Below are 20277 nucleotides of genomic sequence, written 5' to 3' on the forward strand. Positions count from 1 at the left end.
CCCTGAAAATACCAAGCACAATGTCCTTGAGTAGGAGGCCTCTGAACATAAGCAAATTCATTCATGTATCCAGAAAAAAGCCCACACAAACAAGTATTCAGACTTACATGCATATGAACAGAAAGCAAAAAGTATAACTACCTATACTGAAATATGCCAAAAAAGCAACAACCACCAAAGCCTTATTTTGATTGAGACATTTGCCAGGTAAAAGTGGATCTTAATATATATTATTAGTATTATAAATATTTAGCTTTTACTACTACTGTTAGCTCCCACCCCTTTATCTCTTATTTCCCCACCTCCTCTGCTCTTTTTATGAAGATTTAAAATATCTGACATCCCACTCTTGTCTCAGAATATTTCCCCTAATTTCAACACAATTTAGCAGCTTCCTCCTCGTTCTCAATCCTACATACTCACTTCTGAATGCAATTCAAATCTTAATACAAATATCCTAACAAGCATTTCTAGATAACAAGTTAATTTTCTTGCTCCAGATTCAGACCAATTTTCCATTACAGTGAATACAACAAAATTCCAAGAACATTTCTAGTTCCAGTTTTGCTGGTCAAGAAATGTGTATCCTTGGGAGAAAATGACTTCCCCACTCTGGGACACAGTGTCCTCACCTATAAAAAGGAAGGGGATGGACTAGGACAGCTAGCCTTTCTTGTGGAATGGATCCTTTTTCACAGTTTGGTAAAGTCTATGTACCACTTTTCAGAACAATGTTGGTCAACTACACAAATAATAGAAAGAAATGTAAATTTTATACAGAGTACCATTTCTGTTCTCATGGAAGTTCACCAACACTCTGACAGCTGCCCTGTGTCCATAAGCCCCAGGTGAAGAACCCCTGAACAAGACGGTCTCAGGTCCTTTCATACTCCAGAATTCTAGGATTCTGACTCTAAATGAATTTGTAGAGTTGAGTTTGTCATAACAGGATTAGCTGCATGGCTAAAATACACAATGTTTATGATTTATGTCCCCTACATAAGGAGGCAGCACGATAAAGGCGGAAAAAGCATTGAATCGGGAACAGGGAACCTAGATTTGACTCCCCACTGTGCTACTTAACTACCTGTATGACCTTGAACAAGTCACGTAATTTCTCTGAGCCACAATGACCTCCTTAGTAAAATTAGAGGACAGGAAGAGATGGCCTTCAGGTTACAGAGTTGTGATGTTTTACACTTTCAGTTGCCAGATTGGAGTTAGGGGGAAAAGAGAAAAGGGAATATTACAAAAAAAAAGGAAAAGCCAATGGGCTTATGTATATTACAAACTTGCAGAAATGAAAAACAGGAATCCGAAATAAGAAGTCTGTGAAAAAGGGTCTAAATTCAGTGGGATGCTAAAAGAGCATTTTACATAAAAAAAAAATAAAAGCAAAAAACCCTGGAAATCTATATTAACAGTTCATTTGAACAGAATGTAAAATATTTATGTTTTTATTAAATAAGATCTCCAAGTTAATCAAGTATCTTGTTCTCCTTCATAAAGGAATATTCATCAAGCTTAGGATATATTGAGCACCTAACTTAAAACAAAACCTCCACCAAGTAGTCTACCCAAAATTACAAATACAAACTATAATGTATAATAAAGTCAAGTGTAATCACAGTAAGTACTTTTATTTAAAACAAGGAGAAAAAATAGAATGTAGACCTTTAGAACCAAGCTTGCCCAAAGGGACTTTTTATGTTCTATATAACTACAAATGACCACTTGTCTTTTATCCTAAGCAACTAACTCCTTTAGATATTAAACTTAAAAAGAAAATCATATTCTTTAACGTAGAGAAAAAAATAACTACATAGACAAGTTCACAAACTGGTATAATAGGAGCTTGTTGCTGTTCAATCATTTCAGTCATGTCCAACTCTTTGGACCCCATTTGAGATTTTCTTGGCAAAGATACTGGAGTAGCTTGCCATTTCCTTCTCCAGTTCATTTTACAGATGAAGAAATAGAGACAAATAGGGTTAAGTGATTTGCCCAGGGTCACACAGTTAGTAACTGAAGCAAGATTTTAACTCAGGAAGAGATTTTTTGCTGACTCCAGGCCCAGCATTCTACCCATTATGCCACCTATTTGCCTTAAGTGTTCCCAGAATGAGAAGGCTCAGATGGGTTAAGATCTAAATGTCTGAAGGGAATAGCCAAAATTTTTTAAATTATTTTTTAATTAATCTGTCCATCCTGTTACCCTTCTACCCCACTGAGCAAATAAAAAAAAACCCAAGACACAGCCTTCAAAACTTAACTACAAAATCCACCCAGTTATCATTCCCTTCTAATTTTTACTATATTAGATTTGCTTGTGCAAAAATGTTTTTAATTTTATATAACCAAAATTGCCCATTTTATCTTGTCTAATGCTCTTATCACTTCTTCAGTCATAAATTCTTTCACTATCCATAGATCTGAAAAGTATTTTCTTCCTTAATCCTCTAATTTCTTTATGATGTGACCTTTTGGGTCATAGTTCCATTTAGAGCTTATCTTGGTGTAAGCTGTGAAGTACTGGTCTAAAACTACTTTCTGCCAGTCTGCTGTCCAATTTTCCCAGCTGTTTTTGTTTTTTTATCAAATAATTCATCCTTCCCCCAGCCATGGTTTATTAAAATGGTCGTAAGACAATATGATACTATGCTGTTGTTGGGTTTTTTGTTTTTGGTTTATTATATTGCATACCTAATATGTTCCACTGACTGACTTTTCTTTTTTTGAACCAGCACCAAATTGTCTTAATGATTACTGCTTTGTAGTGCAGTTTGAAATTTGATACTAAAGAGACCTCTTTTTTCCTTCTTTTTTTTTCCTATTATTAGCTTGAAAATTCTTGACCTTTTGGTCATTCACACACATTTTTATTTTTTCTATTTCAATAAAAGTCTTTTGGCAGCAATGAATAAGTAAATTGATTTAGGTAGTATCATCATTTTTCTTATATTAGGTAGACCTATCTATAAGCAATTAATGTTTCTCCAATTATTTAGGGCTGTCTTTTTTTCTGCAAAGAATTTTTTATAATTGGATTTATAAAGTCCTTGAGTGAATGCTGACAGATATGCTCCAAAATATTTTAGAGCTTCTACAGTTATTCTGAATAGAATTTATCTTTCTAGCTCTTCTTGTTGAGTTTTGTCAGTTATATACAAGAATACTGATGATTTATATGGATTGATCTTTTATCCTGCAATTTTGCTGGTTATTGATTTTTTCCACTTAATTTTTAATTTCCTTTAGGGTTCTCTAAATATATCACCATATCATCTGCAAAAAAGGTGATAATTTTGTTTTCTCTTTGTCTAAACTAATTCCCACAATTGCTTTTTCTTGTCTTATTGTTATAACTAGCTACAATTTCTAAGATAAGCAGCTAAAGGAGCTAGCAGCATATTAGATAGAGAGCTAGGCCAGGAGTCAGAAAGACCTTACTGCAAATTAGACTCTTACTAGCTGTGTGACCCTGGGTAATCACTTAATCACTGTCTGCCTCAGTTTCCTCAGCTGTCAAATGGGGATAATAACAGCACTTACCTCTTAGAGTTATTAGGAGGATCAAATGAGATGATATTTGCAAAGTGCCTGGCACAAAGCAGACACTTAATAAATGCTTCCTCCCTCCCTCCCTTCCCTATCTTCCTTCCTAGCACTATGTTAAATAGTAGCAGTGATAATAGGCATACTTTCTTTACCCCAGTTCTTATTGGAAAAGCCTTTAACTTTTCTCCTTTATATATAATGTTTGCCCTTGCATTTAGATAAATGCTATTTATTATACTAAGGAAACATCCTCATGCAATTTCTAGAGATTTTAATAGAAATGAGTGTTCGATTTTGTTAAGACCTTTTTCAGCATGTTGATATAATAATGTGGTTTTTATTTACATTATTAACATGATTGGTTTATTTACAGTCTTCTTATGTTGTACCAACACTACATTCCTGGTATAAACTCAATTTGGCCATAGTGTATAATCATTCTAATATGGTATGACAGCATTTTCTAGTTTTTACTTAAAATTTGTGCATTAATTCTTATTAGGTATATTAGTCTGCAGTTTTCTTTCTCTGTTTTGTCTCCTCCTGATTTAGATAGCAAGACCATATTTGTATAACAGGAAGAGATTGAAAGGGTGCCTTCTTATTGTTGCAAAAAAATTTATACAGCATTGGAACTAATTGTTCTTTGAATGTCTGAAAAATTCACTTGTAAATCCATTTGGTCCTGAGTTCATTTATGGCTTGTTCAATTTCTTCTTTTTTTTAATATTGGGTTAAATAGTCTATTTTTTCTTTTGTTAATATATTTTATATTTTTACAAGTATTCACCAATTTCCTTTAAATTATCAGTTTCATTGGCATATAATTGGTTAAAATAATTTCCTTTACTTCCTCCTCTGCTTTTATAAGTTCTCCTTTTTTATTTTCAAAAACCAAATTTATAAAACACATATCCATGAAAGTACTGAAATAGACCATTATAAATATGTCTAGTCTATGACTCTTAGAATGAAGTTTCAAACACAGAATAAGTCATTTTTATTTAACTCAGGTCCAAAACAAAAAACACATCAACATTCTCTCCCCTTCCCTATCCTTCAAAAATAATACTCAGAAATGCAGGCTATATTTTTATATTATTATTTTTTATATTATTAAATCACCTCTTTACTTTGTTTATATAGGTACCAGGACAGGTTACAAAGATGAATGAATGGAAAAGCTACAATTAAGTGCTTCTATGTATCAAGCACTCTGCTAAGCACTAGGGATACAAATATAAAACACTACAATGGATAAAATTCTGCAAGGAAAAACAGGAACTAAGTACTCTACCTATACCATGTTTGTATAGTTTTTAACAGATTTATTTGTAGAAATGCCAAACCAAAACCCAACCAGTAATCTGAGATCTGTCAGTCTATTTTGAAACTTTCATCACCTAGTAAAAGTTGTAATTCTGTAGGTTGCTGTGACATCCCTCCTCGCCCCTCCACACTCTCACTCTACTCTGAAGGCTTCAGTCAACACTGACTTTGTTCCTCTCAGGGTTTCTCTCATACTCTTCCTCACAAGACACACCAATCCTCCTATGCCACCTAAAGGACTCTGGAAATGAATAGCAGCTTCCCTTCACAAAAAGGTTAGAAACTCCTCCTGTACGTGATAGGACAGCCTCTATCATCTGAAAAACTAAGATTCTATCCTTCATAAAAAATCACTTTAATAAAATAAGTTCAAGAAATGAATGAAATTTTGACCAATAACCATTCAACTAAGCTCTACCTCTATCATTAGGCCTTTGGCAACATATGCTGGTCATTACAATCAACTCCCCCCCACCCTTATTTCAATGTAATAGCTGTGAACTTTACCATCTCACTGTGGTTATTCGCATGCCTGCCAAAGTGAAAAAAGCTTTATGAAGATATTGTTGCTTTCTGTTACCTACTCCATAAGCCAGAAATCTCTGCTTTGATATGATTTGTGGGTATTTACACATTGTATCAGAGCTCGTCTTACTGGAAATATTAGGACAACTCCTCCACATAGGAAACTTCAATAAATTACCAACTCCAAAGTTGGGATGCACAGACTACTTCTGAAAGGCCTTATCCCCCTTAATAACTCACTTTACAAAAGCACTAGAAACTACTTTAAGTACCCAGAAAAAAGGGCTGAGTGCCTTCTGAATTCCATCATCTTTTCCAGCTCTCCTCTCAAAGTCACAAAGGAGGAAAGACCAATGAAAATCAAGTTTTAGAAGATAAAACAGGAAAGGTTTTTTCTTTTCAGCATCTTACAGGAAAACATTTTAACATCCTCCCGATTCTCCCTCCATAAATGTGTGGCCCAGTGGTTACAGTAGGAAGTCTACTCTGAAAGAATCTCTTGCTAACTAACACAGTCTGCCAGTACTTCCCTGAAGGAAAGAAAGCTCCCCTAGGATCTGTCAATACCTTTTCCCTATGAGGCCCAGCAAGTCAGTCTCTTCTTCATCATCACCATCATAGTATTTATATAGCATTTTTAGGTTTACAAAACACTTCACAAAAATAATCTCGTTTTATCTTCACAACAACCCTGGAAGGTAAATATTATTCCCATTTTGCAGATGAGGAAACCCAAAGGGAATTAAGTAACCTGCCAGGGTCACACAGCTATTAATTGTCTGAGGTATGACTCACACTCAGGTCTTCCTGTGTCCAAGTCCCACACTCTATCCACTGTGTTGCCTAAACTGCCCACCCAGTTGCCTTCACGGCCAGCTCAATTCTATCTCTTTCACAAAGTCCTTTTTAACTGGCCACGCTGTTAATTGCTGCTCAAAGCATGTAAGTTTTGTCTCCTCCTCCTCACTAGCTCCTAGAGGCATAGCTAAACTCTTACATATGAAAATCTGACTGATTAACAGTCTTGATTGTGATTATTTGCACACGGTGAGCCATGTTGCCCCAACTTGATGACAGTTGAGGTTCAGTGAAAAAGAGAGAGGGAGGGAGGGAACATTCTTTTTCTTCCATGGATCTTAGTTACAACCCTGAAGGAGTCTAGAGGCCTGGAAGTTTTAGCCTCTCTCCATGATCCAGGCATTCTAGTCTCCTATTTCACCCGCTGTCTTTTCCAAGCAAGCTTGACCCTTCTCCAACCAAGGTGAAGAGAAATGCAATAGGGGTGACGAGATATCAGCATGATATCTCTTTCAGTGCTTTTCTCTCACATCCCTCTTTCACCCTGCACCCTGGACACAAGACTAAGTCTAAGAAACGCCTGTACTATTTTAGAACCTCACAATGCCTAGCACAACATCAAGCATATAGCTGCCCACCAAATGTCTGATGGATTGTTTTTCACCTACTTTAGACTTGGTTTCCCCCTCTTGAAAACGAAATTCATTATACTAAAAAAAAAGTCACTAAATCACATATTTGCATTGACTTCACAATACTAGAAGTGAACTTATAGGCTAAAGAGTTCAAAGATGAAGGAAAAGTTCCTATGTATACAAAAATATTTTACTTTCTGTGGTAATAAAAGACCAGACACAAAGTAGGCGCCCATCAACTAGGAAGAGCTGAACAATTTGTAGTATGTGAATGTAATGCAATATTAAAAATAATAATGTAATTGTGTCATAAGACCTACTGAAAATGAAAAATTCAGAGAAACTTGTCTTCCTAAGTTTCTTAATGCAGAATGACAGTAACAGAATCCAGAGAACAATTTACGTAACAACCACAGCAGAGCAAAGGAAATGTAAGGACTCTGGTCAATGCAATGACAGAAAAAAATCTGACTCCATAATAATAATGGCAAAATATATTTCCTACGGAGGCACCATGATCCAATGGATTCAGAGCTGGATGTAAATTCTGAGGCTATCTAGATTAACCTTCTCATTTTACAGATGAGGAAACAAAAGTCAGAGGTTCAAATTCTGCCTCAGTCACTCACTACCTCTGTGAACCTGGACAAGTCACAACTTTCCTAGCTAAGCAGACAGCAAAGTAGTTTTAATATCACTGGCCTAAGCAGAATAGTCAAGAAGAGAATACAAGGGAAAGAATACTATATAATGCAATCTATCCCCCACAACCCCCAAAAAATGCCTTTTGGATTATCAATGCCACTGCTCCCCTATGGCTGACTGTGCAAAGCCTCATTCATTTTTTTTTACTAATTTCCTGCTATAACACAATGATCCAAGGCAATTCCAAAAGACTCATGATGAAAAATGCTATCCAATCCAGAGAAAGAACTATGGAGTCTCAATGTAGATCGAAGCATGCTATTTTCACTTTTTGTGGTTTTTTTTTTGTGTGTGGCTTTTCCCTCTTGTTTTGTTTCTTCTTTCACAACATGACTTATGTGGAAATACATGATTGCACATGGATAACCTATATCAGACTGCTTGCCATCCTAGGGAGGGGGGAATAGGAGGAGAAAAAACTTGAAACTTAAATCTTATTTTAAAAAATGAATGTTGAAAACTATCTTTACATGTAACTGGAAAAAATAAAATACTATTTACAAAAAAAACACTTCCTGCTGTGTGCACTCAGTAGGAGGGAGTCTCCTCATAGACAACTATACAAGATGCAATTAATAACAAACAGGAATTTGCCAACAATATTTGTTGTCAATGAAAAATTGGTATTTATCTCATTCTGTTTTAAGAACATGAAACAGAGCCACAATTGCTATTTTTTAAAGAAGAGAATTATTTTCCCCTTTCTCTTCCTCCTATTAACTTTTAGGCTTTAACAGAAAAAAACAAAAGAAGAAGCAGAGTTGTGGAAATTTTGCATTTTCAAAAGCTATTTGAAAAAAATAATAAATCCAGTCTCTTCAAACCACTGTTGACAAAACATGTCGAATGAGTAAATATTTATGTTAGAATTCTTTTCAACTTCAGAAAAACCCATTTCTTTTTACTTTAAATTTACAAAATTAAACTCTTATCTAAATAAAATCAGCTTTGATGCCATAATAAACTAGCCAGGAAGTATTTGTTGAGTACCTACTATGTGTCAACCACTGTAGAAGATGAGAAGCAGAATGATTTGATCCCTCCCCTCAAAATCTTAATGTGAAGGACCAACACATACAAAACAATGTCACAAGACAGAGTATCACATCTAAGGAATTTTCACAGAAAAGGGATAATAATAACAATAACAAAAACAACAATATCTAGGTAGCACCTTCTATGTGCAGGTATTATGCTAAGTACTTTATAAACATTATTTCATGTGATCTTTACAAACATCCTGGAAAGCAGATGCCATTATTATCTGTATTTTACAGTTGAGGAAACTAAGGCAAATAGAAGTTAAGTGATTTGCCTAAGGTCTCAGTGAATGTCTGAGTCTGGATTTGAAATCAGGCCAGGAGTACTGTACTCTATCACTGCATCATCTAACTGCCTCTAAGGTAGGCTTTGAAAGATCCAAATCTGACTTGGATTTTGAAAGCCAAGGGAGATAAAATTAGGAATCATATGTCAAATTCAGTGCAAAGAGTCAAAAGTCAGGATATGCTTGCCCCTGCTTTCTACAATGTGCCCAAATCAATTTGTGGACATGACAGTTCATTTATAATATCCAAACATACAATTTCCAGATGACATTTAGAAGCACAATGAATTTGGAGGGGAAAAAAAGAACAGAGAATTGATTCTGAAGAAAGCAAATGAATGATCAAGAACCAATAAGACAGATTTACAAAAGAAAGTACAAGAGCTTTGACTTCCACTAGTCTCATTTTTTTTTCTTATTAAGAGCTCAGTATTTGGAATGGAGAAGTGGTTCACTTTCCCAGACAGTTCAATTATGGAACCTGCCCTACTATCATTGTCCCCAAGGATACCATGTGACATCTGTCTTTCCAGAACCTGCAATGTGTCAGCCAGTCCATTACACATAGGTCACAAAAGAGTTCTTGGCAATCAATGCCATTCCTGGCCAGGGACCTGGGCTGGTTTTTAACCAGAAACCTTAAGGTGAAAAGCTCAATATCCAATTACCAATCCCATCCCCCAGAGGCTATCAACAGAGACTATTTGCCATTCATGAAGGACCATTCACATATTCTCCCATGACCCCACATTCATCAGTCCCAAGACACAACTTTAGGGTTGCAAATGTTTATAAACTTTCCAATATATAACCTTCTCTTTTCTATTAATTTGGCTTCCTTAAAAAGATACGCTGGACAAGGATTTTATATTACTTAACAAATCCAAAGAAAGGGAATTACCATTTCTTCTGGTACCAAACATCTCAAAACCACAAATCACTGTGTATAATTCTTTACTGGTATCAAAAAAACCACACTGTTTCTTACATATAATATTTTTAATGGAAAGACTGCAGAAAGGGAATAACTTAACCCAACCACCTATAGAAGAGTCTTCTTAAGCAAAGCTTACCTTATAATTACTAGAGTTCACCCAAGAAGTGGCAAGTCCATCCACAAGCTTATCTAACATGGTCTGATCATGTTCAAGATCGGCAGACTTCTGCTTGTCTGAGAAATAGTCTATTAGTTCTTGGCCCACTTGTAGTCGTTTCCCCACATCTTTCTGCAACACCTGTGCCAAGCAAGACTCCATTCGGTATTCCATGGTGGAATTCAAATACAGCCTGAGCCAGAGAAAGCTAGAGGGCAGTCAGGCTGAATCCCCCACTAGGAAGGCTGCCTGGAGGTTGCCTCTTTGTTTGACAAAGGTTACTGAAGGCCTTGGTTTCAAAGATGCAATCCGGGGAATGGCAACAATGCACCATGTGTGTCTCAAGAGCAGCTGGGAGGATATTAAAAGTCCAATTTAAATAACTACCAGGAGATAAAGTATTGAGTAGCGCAGCAATGCTATGCTATTGGCTCTAGAATACTTCATAATTCAGCAGTCCATTCTGAAAAAGAAGAAAAAGAGGAAAAATCAGTAGAGATTAAGCAGGCATAAATGTTATGAAACATCAAAATCAGGGACAGAGTAAACTATATTGTACGGAGTTATAATTATGTGTGGAGTGAGAAACATTAACATTTGGCAACCAGATCTGAACAGCATAATTATTATTTTTATCAGGATATACATTGATACCCAAAGAAGAGAAATAATGAGTTCCATAGTGAACATATGATTTTCAGAACTTTATAGCATATAAATGCAGTTGGCATGAAAGCAGTCTTTCCCCCTTTAGCACACAATTTCAAGCTTGAATCTTAACCAGTCTGACTCATTGCAAGTATAGCAGCTCACTAGTTTAAGTTCATTCTTTCAAATAACCAAAGAACTGGAAACAGGGGCACCTCCCACAGAAATATTTGACACCATTTTGCCACCTGACCCCATTAACTTAAGTCTGCCATGTGGGACCTGCCTTCTAATTGCAGTCTTTGCAATGTTGGTGTACAAGCTGCCCAGACTCAAAGTAAGAAGAAATTCAGTCTCTGTCACTTATCCCTCTAGTGGATTACCAGCCCAAGCCTATCACAATATGCAAAACTTAAAATAGCACTACTTTTGCTTGGGAATTATTATGCCATTAGGAGAAACACTTCATGGGAATAAGGCCGAAGGGGGTCAAACACTTGAGTGTAGAACAAACCAGATTAAAATGTAATTGGGAAATATTTAACAAAATAAATAAAAATACAATAAAACAAATGTTACATTTTAAAACGAATTCAATATGCGCCCCACAGGGATCCTTATGCACAGTTTAATGGTGCTGTTTCTATTTGAGTTTGACACCACTGTATGTACAGCACTGGTTACCAACCTTTGGGTATCAGGGACTTTTTTTAAACATTAAAATATTTCACAAACACTCACAGTATAGCAGTTGTAATTTATAGCTGTTTGGGATATGGTAATTCCAATTCAGAACACAGATCAGGAAACAATCATTTAAGCATTAAAAGTGAAGGAATGTGGGAAAGAGAGGAAAAGTTCCATAATTGGTTAGTTGAATTTTCCTTATAAACTAGCTAGCTTACTCAGTTATTAATAGTTAATGCCTCTTAATTCCTACTTCAGAAATACCAGTCTATTCAATTCTTCCCACCATAATTTTGATTAAGCCTAGCATCTAACACCTGCCCTTCTCCCTTACAGTAAGGGTGTTACTCATACTACAGATGTACCCCACACACACTTTCTGAAATCTCTAATGTGTGTGTATGTGTATAATATATGTATAAGATATTAATATATATCCATAAAAAAGGGGGCAGCCTTGGATTCAGGAAGACCTGAGATCATGTTCAACTCCTAAGGTGAAGTCATTTAAATCTTATTAACCCCATCAGTACAAACAAATTAACAGAGTAGGTAGTGATCTGTTCTGGTTGAGGGAACTTCCTCATCTGGCATACTCTATAGCAATGAGTATCACAAGCACAGTCCAAAAATTTTAAAAAAAACTAAACTTAGGAAATAAAAGAAAAATGGAGGGATGATTACATGCATTATGAAAAGATTCACTAAAAAATTCCTTTGTAACAAATTCCCCTAGTAAATAATAAACAGAATTTCAGAGTTCAAAAGGACTTAGAAGCTAAATAGTCTAACCCAGACCCAAATAAGAATCCTCTCTATATTATACCCAACAAAACATTATCCACCCTTTGCTTGAAGACCACCAATGAGAGAGGAACCTCTATTTATCTCCTAAAGCAATACATGACACAACTGACTAGGTCTAATTGTTAGAAAATCTCTTCTACGAAACACTAAATTTTCTTCTTCACAACCTATACCTATAAGTTCTAATTCTGCCCTCTGGGGCAAAAGAGAACAAGCCTAATCATTTAAACAATAAGCAATTATTAAGTATCTCTTATGTGCCAGATATTGTGCGAGGGGTTAAGGGAACAAAGAAAAAAAAAGTGAAACAGTTCTTTCTCTGAAGGATATTACACTGAAGAGAACATTAGGAAATAGTCAGCCAATGAGCCAGACACACAAGTATATGCAAAATAAATATAAGCTAATTTGTAAAGAAAGAACCTAGCAGGTGGGAGAAGAGAAAGACAGAGACCAGGAATGGCCTTAAGTAGTAAGATGTGGTGGGTAAGTCGAGTTGTGAAGGAAACTGGGCGTTCAAAAAGGTGGAGGTAAAGAAGGAATGCTATCCCTTTTTTATGAGGGATGTTAGCTGTCATATCCTCTCCTAAGTCATCTCTTTCTTGTCTAGACTAAACATTCCCATTTCCTTCAACCGATCATTAGACAGAATGACTCTCAGCCTCATTACCATTCTGGCTCCCTTCTTCTGGACACTCTCCAACTTAAAAAGTGGTACCCTAGAACTGAACACAACACTAGATATGGTCTCGGCAGGGCAGCAGTCATGTATACTGATGCCTCTCTTAATGCTTAAAATTTTGTTCACTTATTTGGCTGCCATATCATGTTGCTGGTGGACATTCAACTTGAAGTTGAAACCTCAAGTTTCTAAAACCCCAAGTTTTCTTCCATCTGACACCACCTACCCTATTTTGAACCTGTGAACTTGATTTTTGACCAGTGAAAATTACCCAGTAACTGGTAAATATTGCTCTAAGAGGAGTAGAGTCGGAGGACAAAGGACTTGTGTTCTAAATCCCAGCTCCATCACCTAACTATTTAAGTAATTTTGGCTTAATGATGTATTCCTTCTTAACCTTGGTTTCTTCACCTATAAACAGAGAAGATACCTGCCCTGACTACCTTACAGGTCTGTTGCTATACAATGCCATGTAAATGCAAAATATTTTTATTATTAAAGCAATATGGGGCAGACTTTATAAAATGCCTTAATGAACTCAAGAACTCTTATTACCTATGGCACTTCCTTGAGTGAGCAGTCTAGTGAACCTGACCAAAAAAAAATGAAAGTGAGAACACAAAATAAAAGAATAGCAGTAAGAATAGTTTGCCAATTCATAAACCACTTATGGCCTCTATAGCTTACCTAACAACAATCACATTCTGCCTTTTATTGTTAGCCCTTTATGTGTATGTCATTCCTTCTGAGAGCAGGCAGCTTTCAATTCATGCTCAAATTCATGTAATCATAGAATCTTAAAATAGGAATGAGCCTCAAAAATCACTTAGTCCAAACTCTTCATTTTACAGACAAGGAAACTGTATCTAGCCACAATTCCAAATATAGTGGGTGCTACAAACATTAGCAGACGGTGGGCTTTTGTTGAATAAATTAATTATATGCAGTTTAGGTAACACAGTAAATGGCTATGATGTCTAGCCCAGTGATTCTCAAAGGATGGATCCCTGAAGATCCCTCAAACCCTTTCAGGGATTCCATGAGGTCAAAATTATTTTCATAATAATATTAAGATGTTTTACTTACTTTCTAGTACGGTAAAAATCAATAGAAATAACCCATATAACAACAAAAGTTTTTGGGGAAGAGTCAATAATTTTTAAGAGTGTAAAAAACCACTGGTCTAGTCTATTCAAAGAAGGGAAAACAAAGATGTTAGTCTGTAGAAATAATTACCTACCAATATAACACCAAAATGTAGGATATAAAATTATTACCAGAGAAAAGAAAATCAAAAATATGTATTATTTTTTAAAATATGGATTCTTAATAACTAAAAATTTCCACCACCTAGATTTCATAACAGAATCAGGTTTTAAACAAGACCAAGACTTCAGAGGATCTTAGACCAAGTGCCTTTCTTTTCCTCCTAAGAGAAATATGTGCTCATCTGGAACTGGAAAATGATGGTTAATATCCTCTTCCCCCTCCCCCCAAGAAAAAAGCTTCTTAATTTTTCCAAATGACAGAATGGTGATGTCCTAAATCTGCTTCATTTCAGAGACAAGGCCCTCTGAAAGTTATTTACAAAACCATCTAAGTTGTAAAGTCTCAATATTTGGGGGTAATTTTCTAGAGCCAATGTCTGTTCTTCCATAATTATACCAAAAGAAGGCTAACAGCTACCAAGAGTTACTATATTCTAACACCTATTATAGTGGGCAAGGTCAATAAAGAAGGCATTATATATTCTAAATCTAATCTGGGCCTTTTCTTCCTATACCTAACATTTGCTCAGAAAACACTCAACAATTTTCCACCCTCCCCTCATAAACCATAATTCACTCCTAAATGAAAAAAGTGTCTCCTCCAAAGCAATTCCACTAATTCAGGGGAATTAAATCCTATATTATGTCCTCAAAACTCCAATGTTAACAAGTAGTTAGCAGTGAGCCTAAGGCTTTTCATGCCCCTTCATAAATGAAAAGTGAAACAGAATTTCCAGTCATTTCCTTTCCGGCTTTCAAACTTTTATTATTAGAAATTTGTCCTACTTTTTACTCTGACACACTGAAAAGAGGTTACACTGTACTAGGACCAGGAAACAGGCATCAAGGAAAATAAAGCCCAATTAAATAAAAATGAAAAGATTCCTATCAGTATTTATCTATCCAATTCAATTAAGTATAATCATGTGTGTGTGTGTGTCTCTCTCTCTCTCTCTCTCTCTCTCTCTCTCTCTCTCTCTCTCTCTCTCTCTCTCTCTCTCTCGCTATCTGTGGCAGTAACCCTTCCATTGGAGCCACATGACTTTTCTCCCAGTAAATATTTGTCAGAAAACAATCTGTACCATTAGAACTCAGGGGAAACTTAGAATTAGCCAGCAACAAAAAGTATGAGATAGATTACCGGACTCACAACACACAACACACAAAAGATTCACTTTCCTTATTTTTTTCCTTTAAGATAAGAGGGCATCACTTCAGGGCTGTATCCCAAAGAGATCACAAAAATGGGAAAAGGACCCACATGTACAAAAATATTTATAGGAGCTCTTTTTGTGGTGGCAAAGAATTGGAAATTGAGGGGATGCCCATCAATTGGGGAATGGCTGAACAAGCTGTGGTATATGAATGTAATGGAATACTATTATGCTATAAGAAATGATGAGCAGACAAACTTCAGAAAAACCTGGAAAGACTTCTATGGACTGATGCTGAGTGAAGTGAGCAGAACCAGGAGAACACTGCACACAGTATCAGCGACGTTGTTCAATGACTAACGATGATAGACAGCCCTTCTCAGCAATGCAAGGATCTAAGACATCTCCAAAGGTCTCATGATGGAAAATGCTATCCATATCCAAAGAAAGAACTATGGAGTTTGAATGCAGAGTGAAGCATACTATTACATTCTTTTTTTTTCTTTTGTTTCCTCTTTCTGGTGGTTCCTCCTTTTGGTTCTAATTCTTCCTTACAACATCACTAATGTGAAAATATTTAATAGGAATGTATATATATAGCTTATATCAGATTGCACACCATCTTAGGGAAGGAGGAAGGAAGGGGGGGGAGAAAAATTTAAAACTCAAAAGCTTATGGAAGTGATTGTTGAAAAATCAAAATAAACTAATAAAAAAATTTTTAAAATAAAAAAAGATAAAAGGGCATTTATGCCTCGTAAGCATTAATGCTCATCCAAATCACTAAGTTCAATGAATGCTTCTTTCTCATTCCCTTTAAGATCATCACCCTCTCTATTATATTGGTTAACTTAGACATAAAACATTACAGGAAGCAATTTCCAAAACTGGTTATGGTTAAAATAAAAGCAAAAATGCAAAATGTTTGAAAGTTCCTAAGAAAAAAATTTAAGCTAGGTAGGGATAATTCCTACTTTGTATCGAATGAGACTTTTTAGACTTACATAGGAAATTAGAGTCAATTTTACCAAATCCATTCATTTTAAAGACAAGGAAACTAATATTAAAGAAATCTCCAACACATAATAGCTATATGACCCTGGCAAGTCACTGAAGAGGCATAAGATGGTGGAGTAGCAGGAAATACAGTGAGCTCCTCCACCAAAGAAAACCAGATTTAGAAAACACACAAGATTGAATCCTAATCAGGAATTAAAAAAAAAAAATCATGATTCATTTTTCCAGTCCACGGTCGGAGAAACTGGGGACGATCTGGTCAGGCGCATGCTAGAGTAGAGTCTCTGCACCACGGCAAGAAGAGGTACCAGGTGCTAGCATCAAGGGCCTAAACTTGTGTAGGGCGCAGGAATGGGTGCAAACTGGCAGCAAAGTCACAGACTTCCCAGTTCCAAGTCACAGACTAAAGGCAGACACCAACTTTGGAGTGGCCCTCCAGGCTAAGTAGTAGTTGAGGCCCCTAGCATATGTGCCAAGCAATGAGCAAATTCAGAAGCAAGCAGTAGTTCTGTGGCTGGAACCTTGGGAGTGAAGTGTAGTCTCAATTCTAGCTTCCAGGGGTCAGTCTGAAGCCTGCAGTGGAATGACTAGGGTAGAAATCCCAGTTCTGTCCCTAAAAAACAGCAGAACTTTCTGGACAACTAATAGTGGGTGAGTCCATCAACAGTGTACTGGAACTCCAAATGGGTCAAGTAGCTCATAAGTGTGTTGCTCAGCCCAAAACCCACATCAGGAACTTGCAGACCTCAGACCAGGGGGCCAACTATCAGTCCTTGCCCTGCTTCAGACTTTTAGGTTCCTAGCCTGAGCTGCTGTTCCTGAGATGCTGGAATAAAATAATACTCAATTCTCCAAGAAAGGAGTAGCAAGAGCCCAGGCCTTCCCTCTAGGAAAATGAGAGTCCAGCCCTATCATAAAGTCCAAAGTCAGGAAGTAAGCTGGCAAAGTTAGTAAATGAAAAAAGAATCCCACCATAAAGAGCTATTATGGTGACAGAGACACTTAAGAAAGAAATTCAAAAGAAGAGAATGACTCCAAAATATTTACAATCAAAGGCTCAAAGAAAACACATAGCTTAGGCTCAAGTTCAACTAAAATTCCTGGAAGAGATGAAGAGTTGTTTTTTTTTTTAAAGAGTTAAAAATTATTTCTAAAATGAAGGGAGGAAATGGGAGGGAACTGGGGAAAGAAATGAGAGCTATGGAAGGAAAATTAACAGCTTAGGGGCAGCTAGATGGCAAGTGGATAGAGCACCAGCCCTGGAGTCAGGAAGACCTGAGCTCAAATCTGACCTCAGACACATAACACTAGCTGTGTGACTTCTGGGCAAGTCACTTAACCCCAACTGCCTCGCCAAAAAAAAAAAAAAAAGAGAAAAGAGAAGAAAAAGAAAAGAAAATTAATAGCTTAGACCAAGAGGTGCAGAAATTTTCCCATGAAACAAACTCCCTGAAAATCAGAATAAACCAAAACAGAAGTTAATGAATTAGTGGAACAACAAGAAAAATGAAACAAAGTCAAAAGAATGAAAAAACAGAAGACAATTTAAGGTATGTCAGAGCAATTTGGAAAACAGATCAAGGAATGATAATTTAAGAATCACAGGATTACCTGAAAGCAATTACCAAAAAAACAAACTAGACATCATATTTCAAGAAATCATAAAAACTACTCACATAGCTTAGAATCAGAAGACAAGGTAGAAATTAAAAGAACCCACCAGTCAACAACTAAAAGAAAACTCAAAATGAAAACTTCCAGAATTATAGACAAAATCCAGAGATTCCAAGTTAAAAGGAAAAAAATACTGCATACAGCCATAAAGAATTCAAGTATCAAGAAGCCACAATCAGAGGATCACACACTATTTAGAAACCACCACCACAAAGGAGCAGAAGGCTTAGAATATGACATTCCGGAAGGCAAAAAACATAGGCTTACAACTATAAAGAACTTACCCAGCAAAACTAGGCATAATGCAATGGAGGAAAAAATGGAACTTTAATGAAACAAAAGACTTCCAAGCATTCCTTTCATTTTACATTTTTTTTTCATTTTACAGTTTCCAAACATAATGAAAAGACCAGAGCTGCACAGAAACTCTGAAACAAAAATATAGCAGTCAAGAGAAAGATAAAAAGATAAACACATAAATAAATAATCTTAAAGGTCAACATCAATAAACTGCTTACATTTTAAGATGGGATGATAGTATGCGTCCCCACTAAAACCCATCATAGAGGAGGGGAGTCAAAGAGAAAGTTTAATTATAAAGAAGACCTGGGAACAGGAAAGGAGAACCTATTAGTTGGAAAGAGAGAGGAAGGCTAGGGAAAATTATTTCATAATCAGAATGTACAAGAAGATATCCAGATATTCATACAAACGAGGTAGAGAGCAGCTAACACATGAACTTCAGTCTTGTCTGAAGTAGTCAAAGGAGATGAATACAGTGTCTGTCTCTACACACACACACACACACTCTCTCTCTCTCTCTCTCTCTATCACACACTCAGAACTACATGGGTATAGAACTACATTTCACTCCACAGAAAAACATCGGGGAAGGGGGAATTGGAGGGAGGGCAGATTAAGGGAGAAAATAGTACAAAACAAACTAACTTAGAATGTACAGAATATTTACAGCAGCTTTTTTTTGAGGTGGCAAAAAAGTGGAGACTGAGGGGATAATAATCAATTGGAGAATATTAAATTAAATGACATATAGTACGGAAATGTGATGGAATACTATTATAAGAAATGATGAAATGGATGGATTCAGAGAAACCTGGTAAGACTTGTATGAACTGATGTCAAGTGATGTTAAGCAGAATCAGGAGATAAAATTACAACAATATTGTAAATACAAACAACTTTGAAAGTACTATGATCAGCATAATAACCACAATTCCAAAAGCCTAATAACAAAACATGCTATCCACTTGCTGGTAAGAGAGGTGAAGAACTCAGTACAGAATGAGAATTTTTTTTTTTTAATGTGGCCAATGTAGACATTTATTTTGTTTGTCTATGTAATAGGTTTTGTTCTTTCTTTCTCAATGGTGAGGGATTGAAAGAGAGTGTGGGGGAGGGAGAGAAGGCAGACTTTTGTTAATTAAAAAAAAATATTAATCACTTAACCTTACAGGCCTCAGTTTCCTGACAAATGAGGATTATAATACCATCTACTTCATACAGTTGTTGTGTGATAAAATAACATGTACAAAAGTGCAAACCTTAAAGGACTATATAAATGATAGCTATTACTACAGTGACAATGACTATGACTACTATGATTTCCATAGTCTTCCATTATGTCAGAAGTAATGTATATCAGAGTTTGACTTTATTTCTAAAGGGAAAAGAAAGTCTCCCTGGAAAATATCAGTCTTTCCAAAGAAAGAATTCAAAAAGATTGTTAAAGCTAGAGTAAGTAGAATATCTTCTCTCTTCACCCACTAGAACATTATACCCACAGTATTAAGAAAGCATCAGACTTCAGTCTCTCCCCTAAGACCTCAGTAATGCAGCTTATGGGGTTACATTAAGTTTCATTACTTCAGTGAGCTCCAAAGCATGAAATTCAAGGTGCTGCCAGTAAATCAAATAATTCAACTCCTTGGGGAGGCAAGACTTTAATCCCTTCTTTCAAATGGAACTCAAGCAACAAAAGTCCTACCTCTTTGATGATATTACTTCATCTCCACACATCTGTTGTTTTCTTTCTGCTCTTTGTCACGGAATCAAAGAATATCATTGTTGGAAGGGACCCAAAAGCTCAACTTGTCCAAAGAGTACCTGAAGAATCCTATTTATAACACTGTCAACAAATGGTTATCCAAGCTTTTATTGGAAACTACAGTAAAGCGGAATCTACTACTTTGAGTAGCCACTTTTACTTTTGGATAGTATTCTATTAAGTCAAGCCTAATTTTTTCCTCTTTATTCTATCTTCCACCCGTAGCTTCTAGTTATGCCCATCAGGACCAAGCATAACTAATCTATATCTTCTTCCATGTGACAGTCTTTCAAATACTTGAATG

General features: G+C 36.1%; 1 protein-coding gene across 7 annotated transcripts in view; it reads right to left on the minus strand.

Moving 5' to 3' along the window:
• Positions 1–20277, minus strand: part of CLASP1 (cytoplasmic linker associated protein 1) — a 349545-nt gene that overhangs the window by 294522 nt on the left and 34746 nt on the right. For all 7 annotated transcript variants that reach the window (XM_027854750.1, XM_027854751.1, XM_027854749.1 and 4 more), the window contains exon 2: positions 9951–10434. In XM_027854750.1, coding sequence (XP_027710551.1) covers positions 9951–10145 — 195 coding nt within the window. In that variant the 5' untranslated portion in view covers positions 10146–10434. The remainder of the gene's footprint in view (positions 1–9950; positions 10435–20277) is intronic.

Source organism: Vombatus ursinus, unplaced genomic scaffold, assembly GCF_900497805.2.
Source record: "Vombatus ursinus unplaced genomic scaffold, bare-nosed wombat genome assembly UNPS02010548.1, whole genome shotgun sequence".
NCBI lineage: Eukaryota > Metazoa > Chordata > Mammalia > Diprotodontia > Vombatidae > Vombatus > Vombatus ursinus.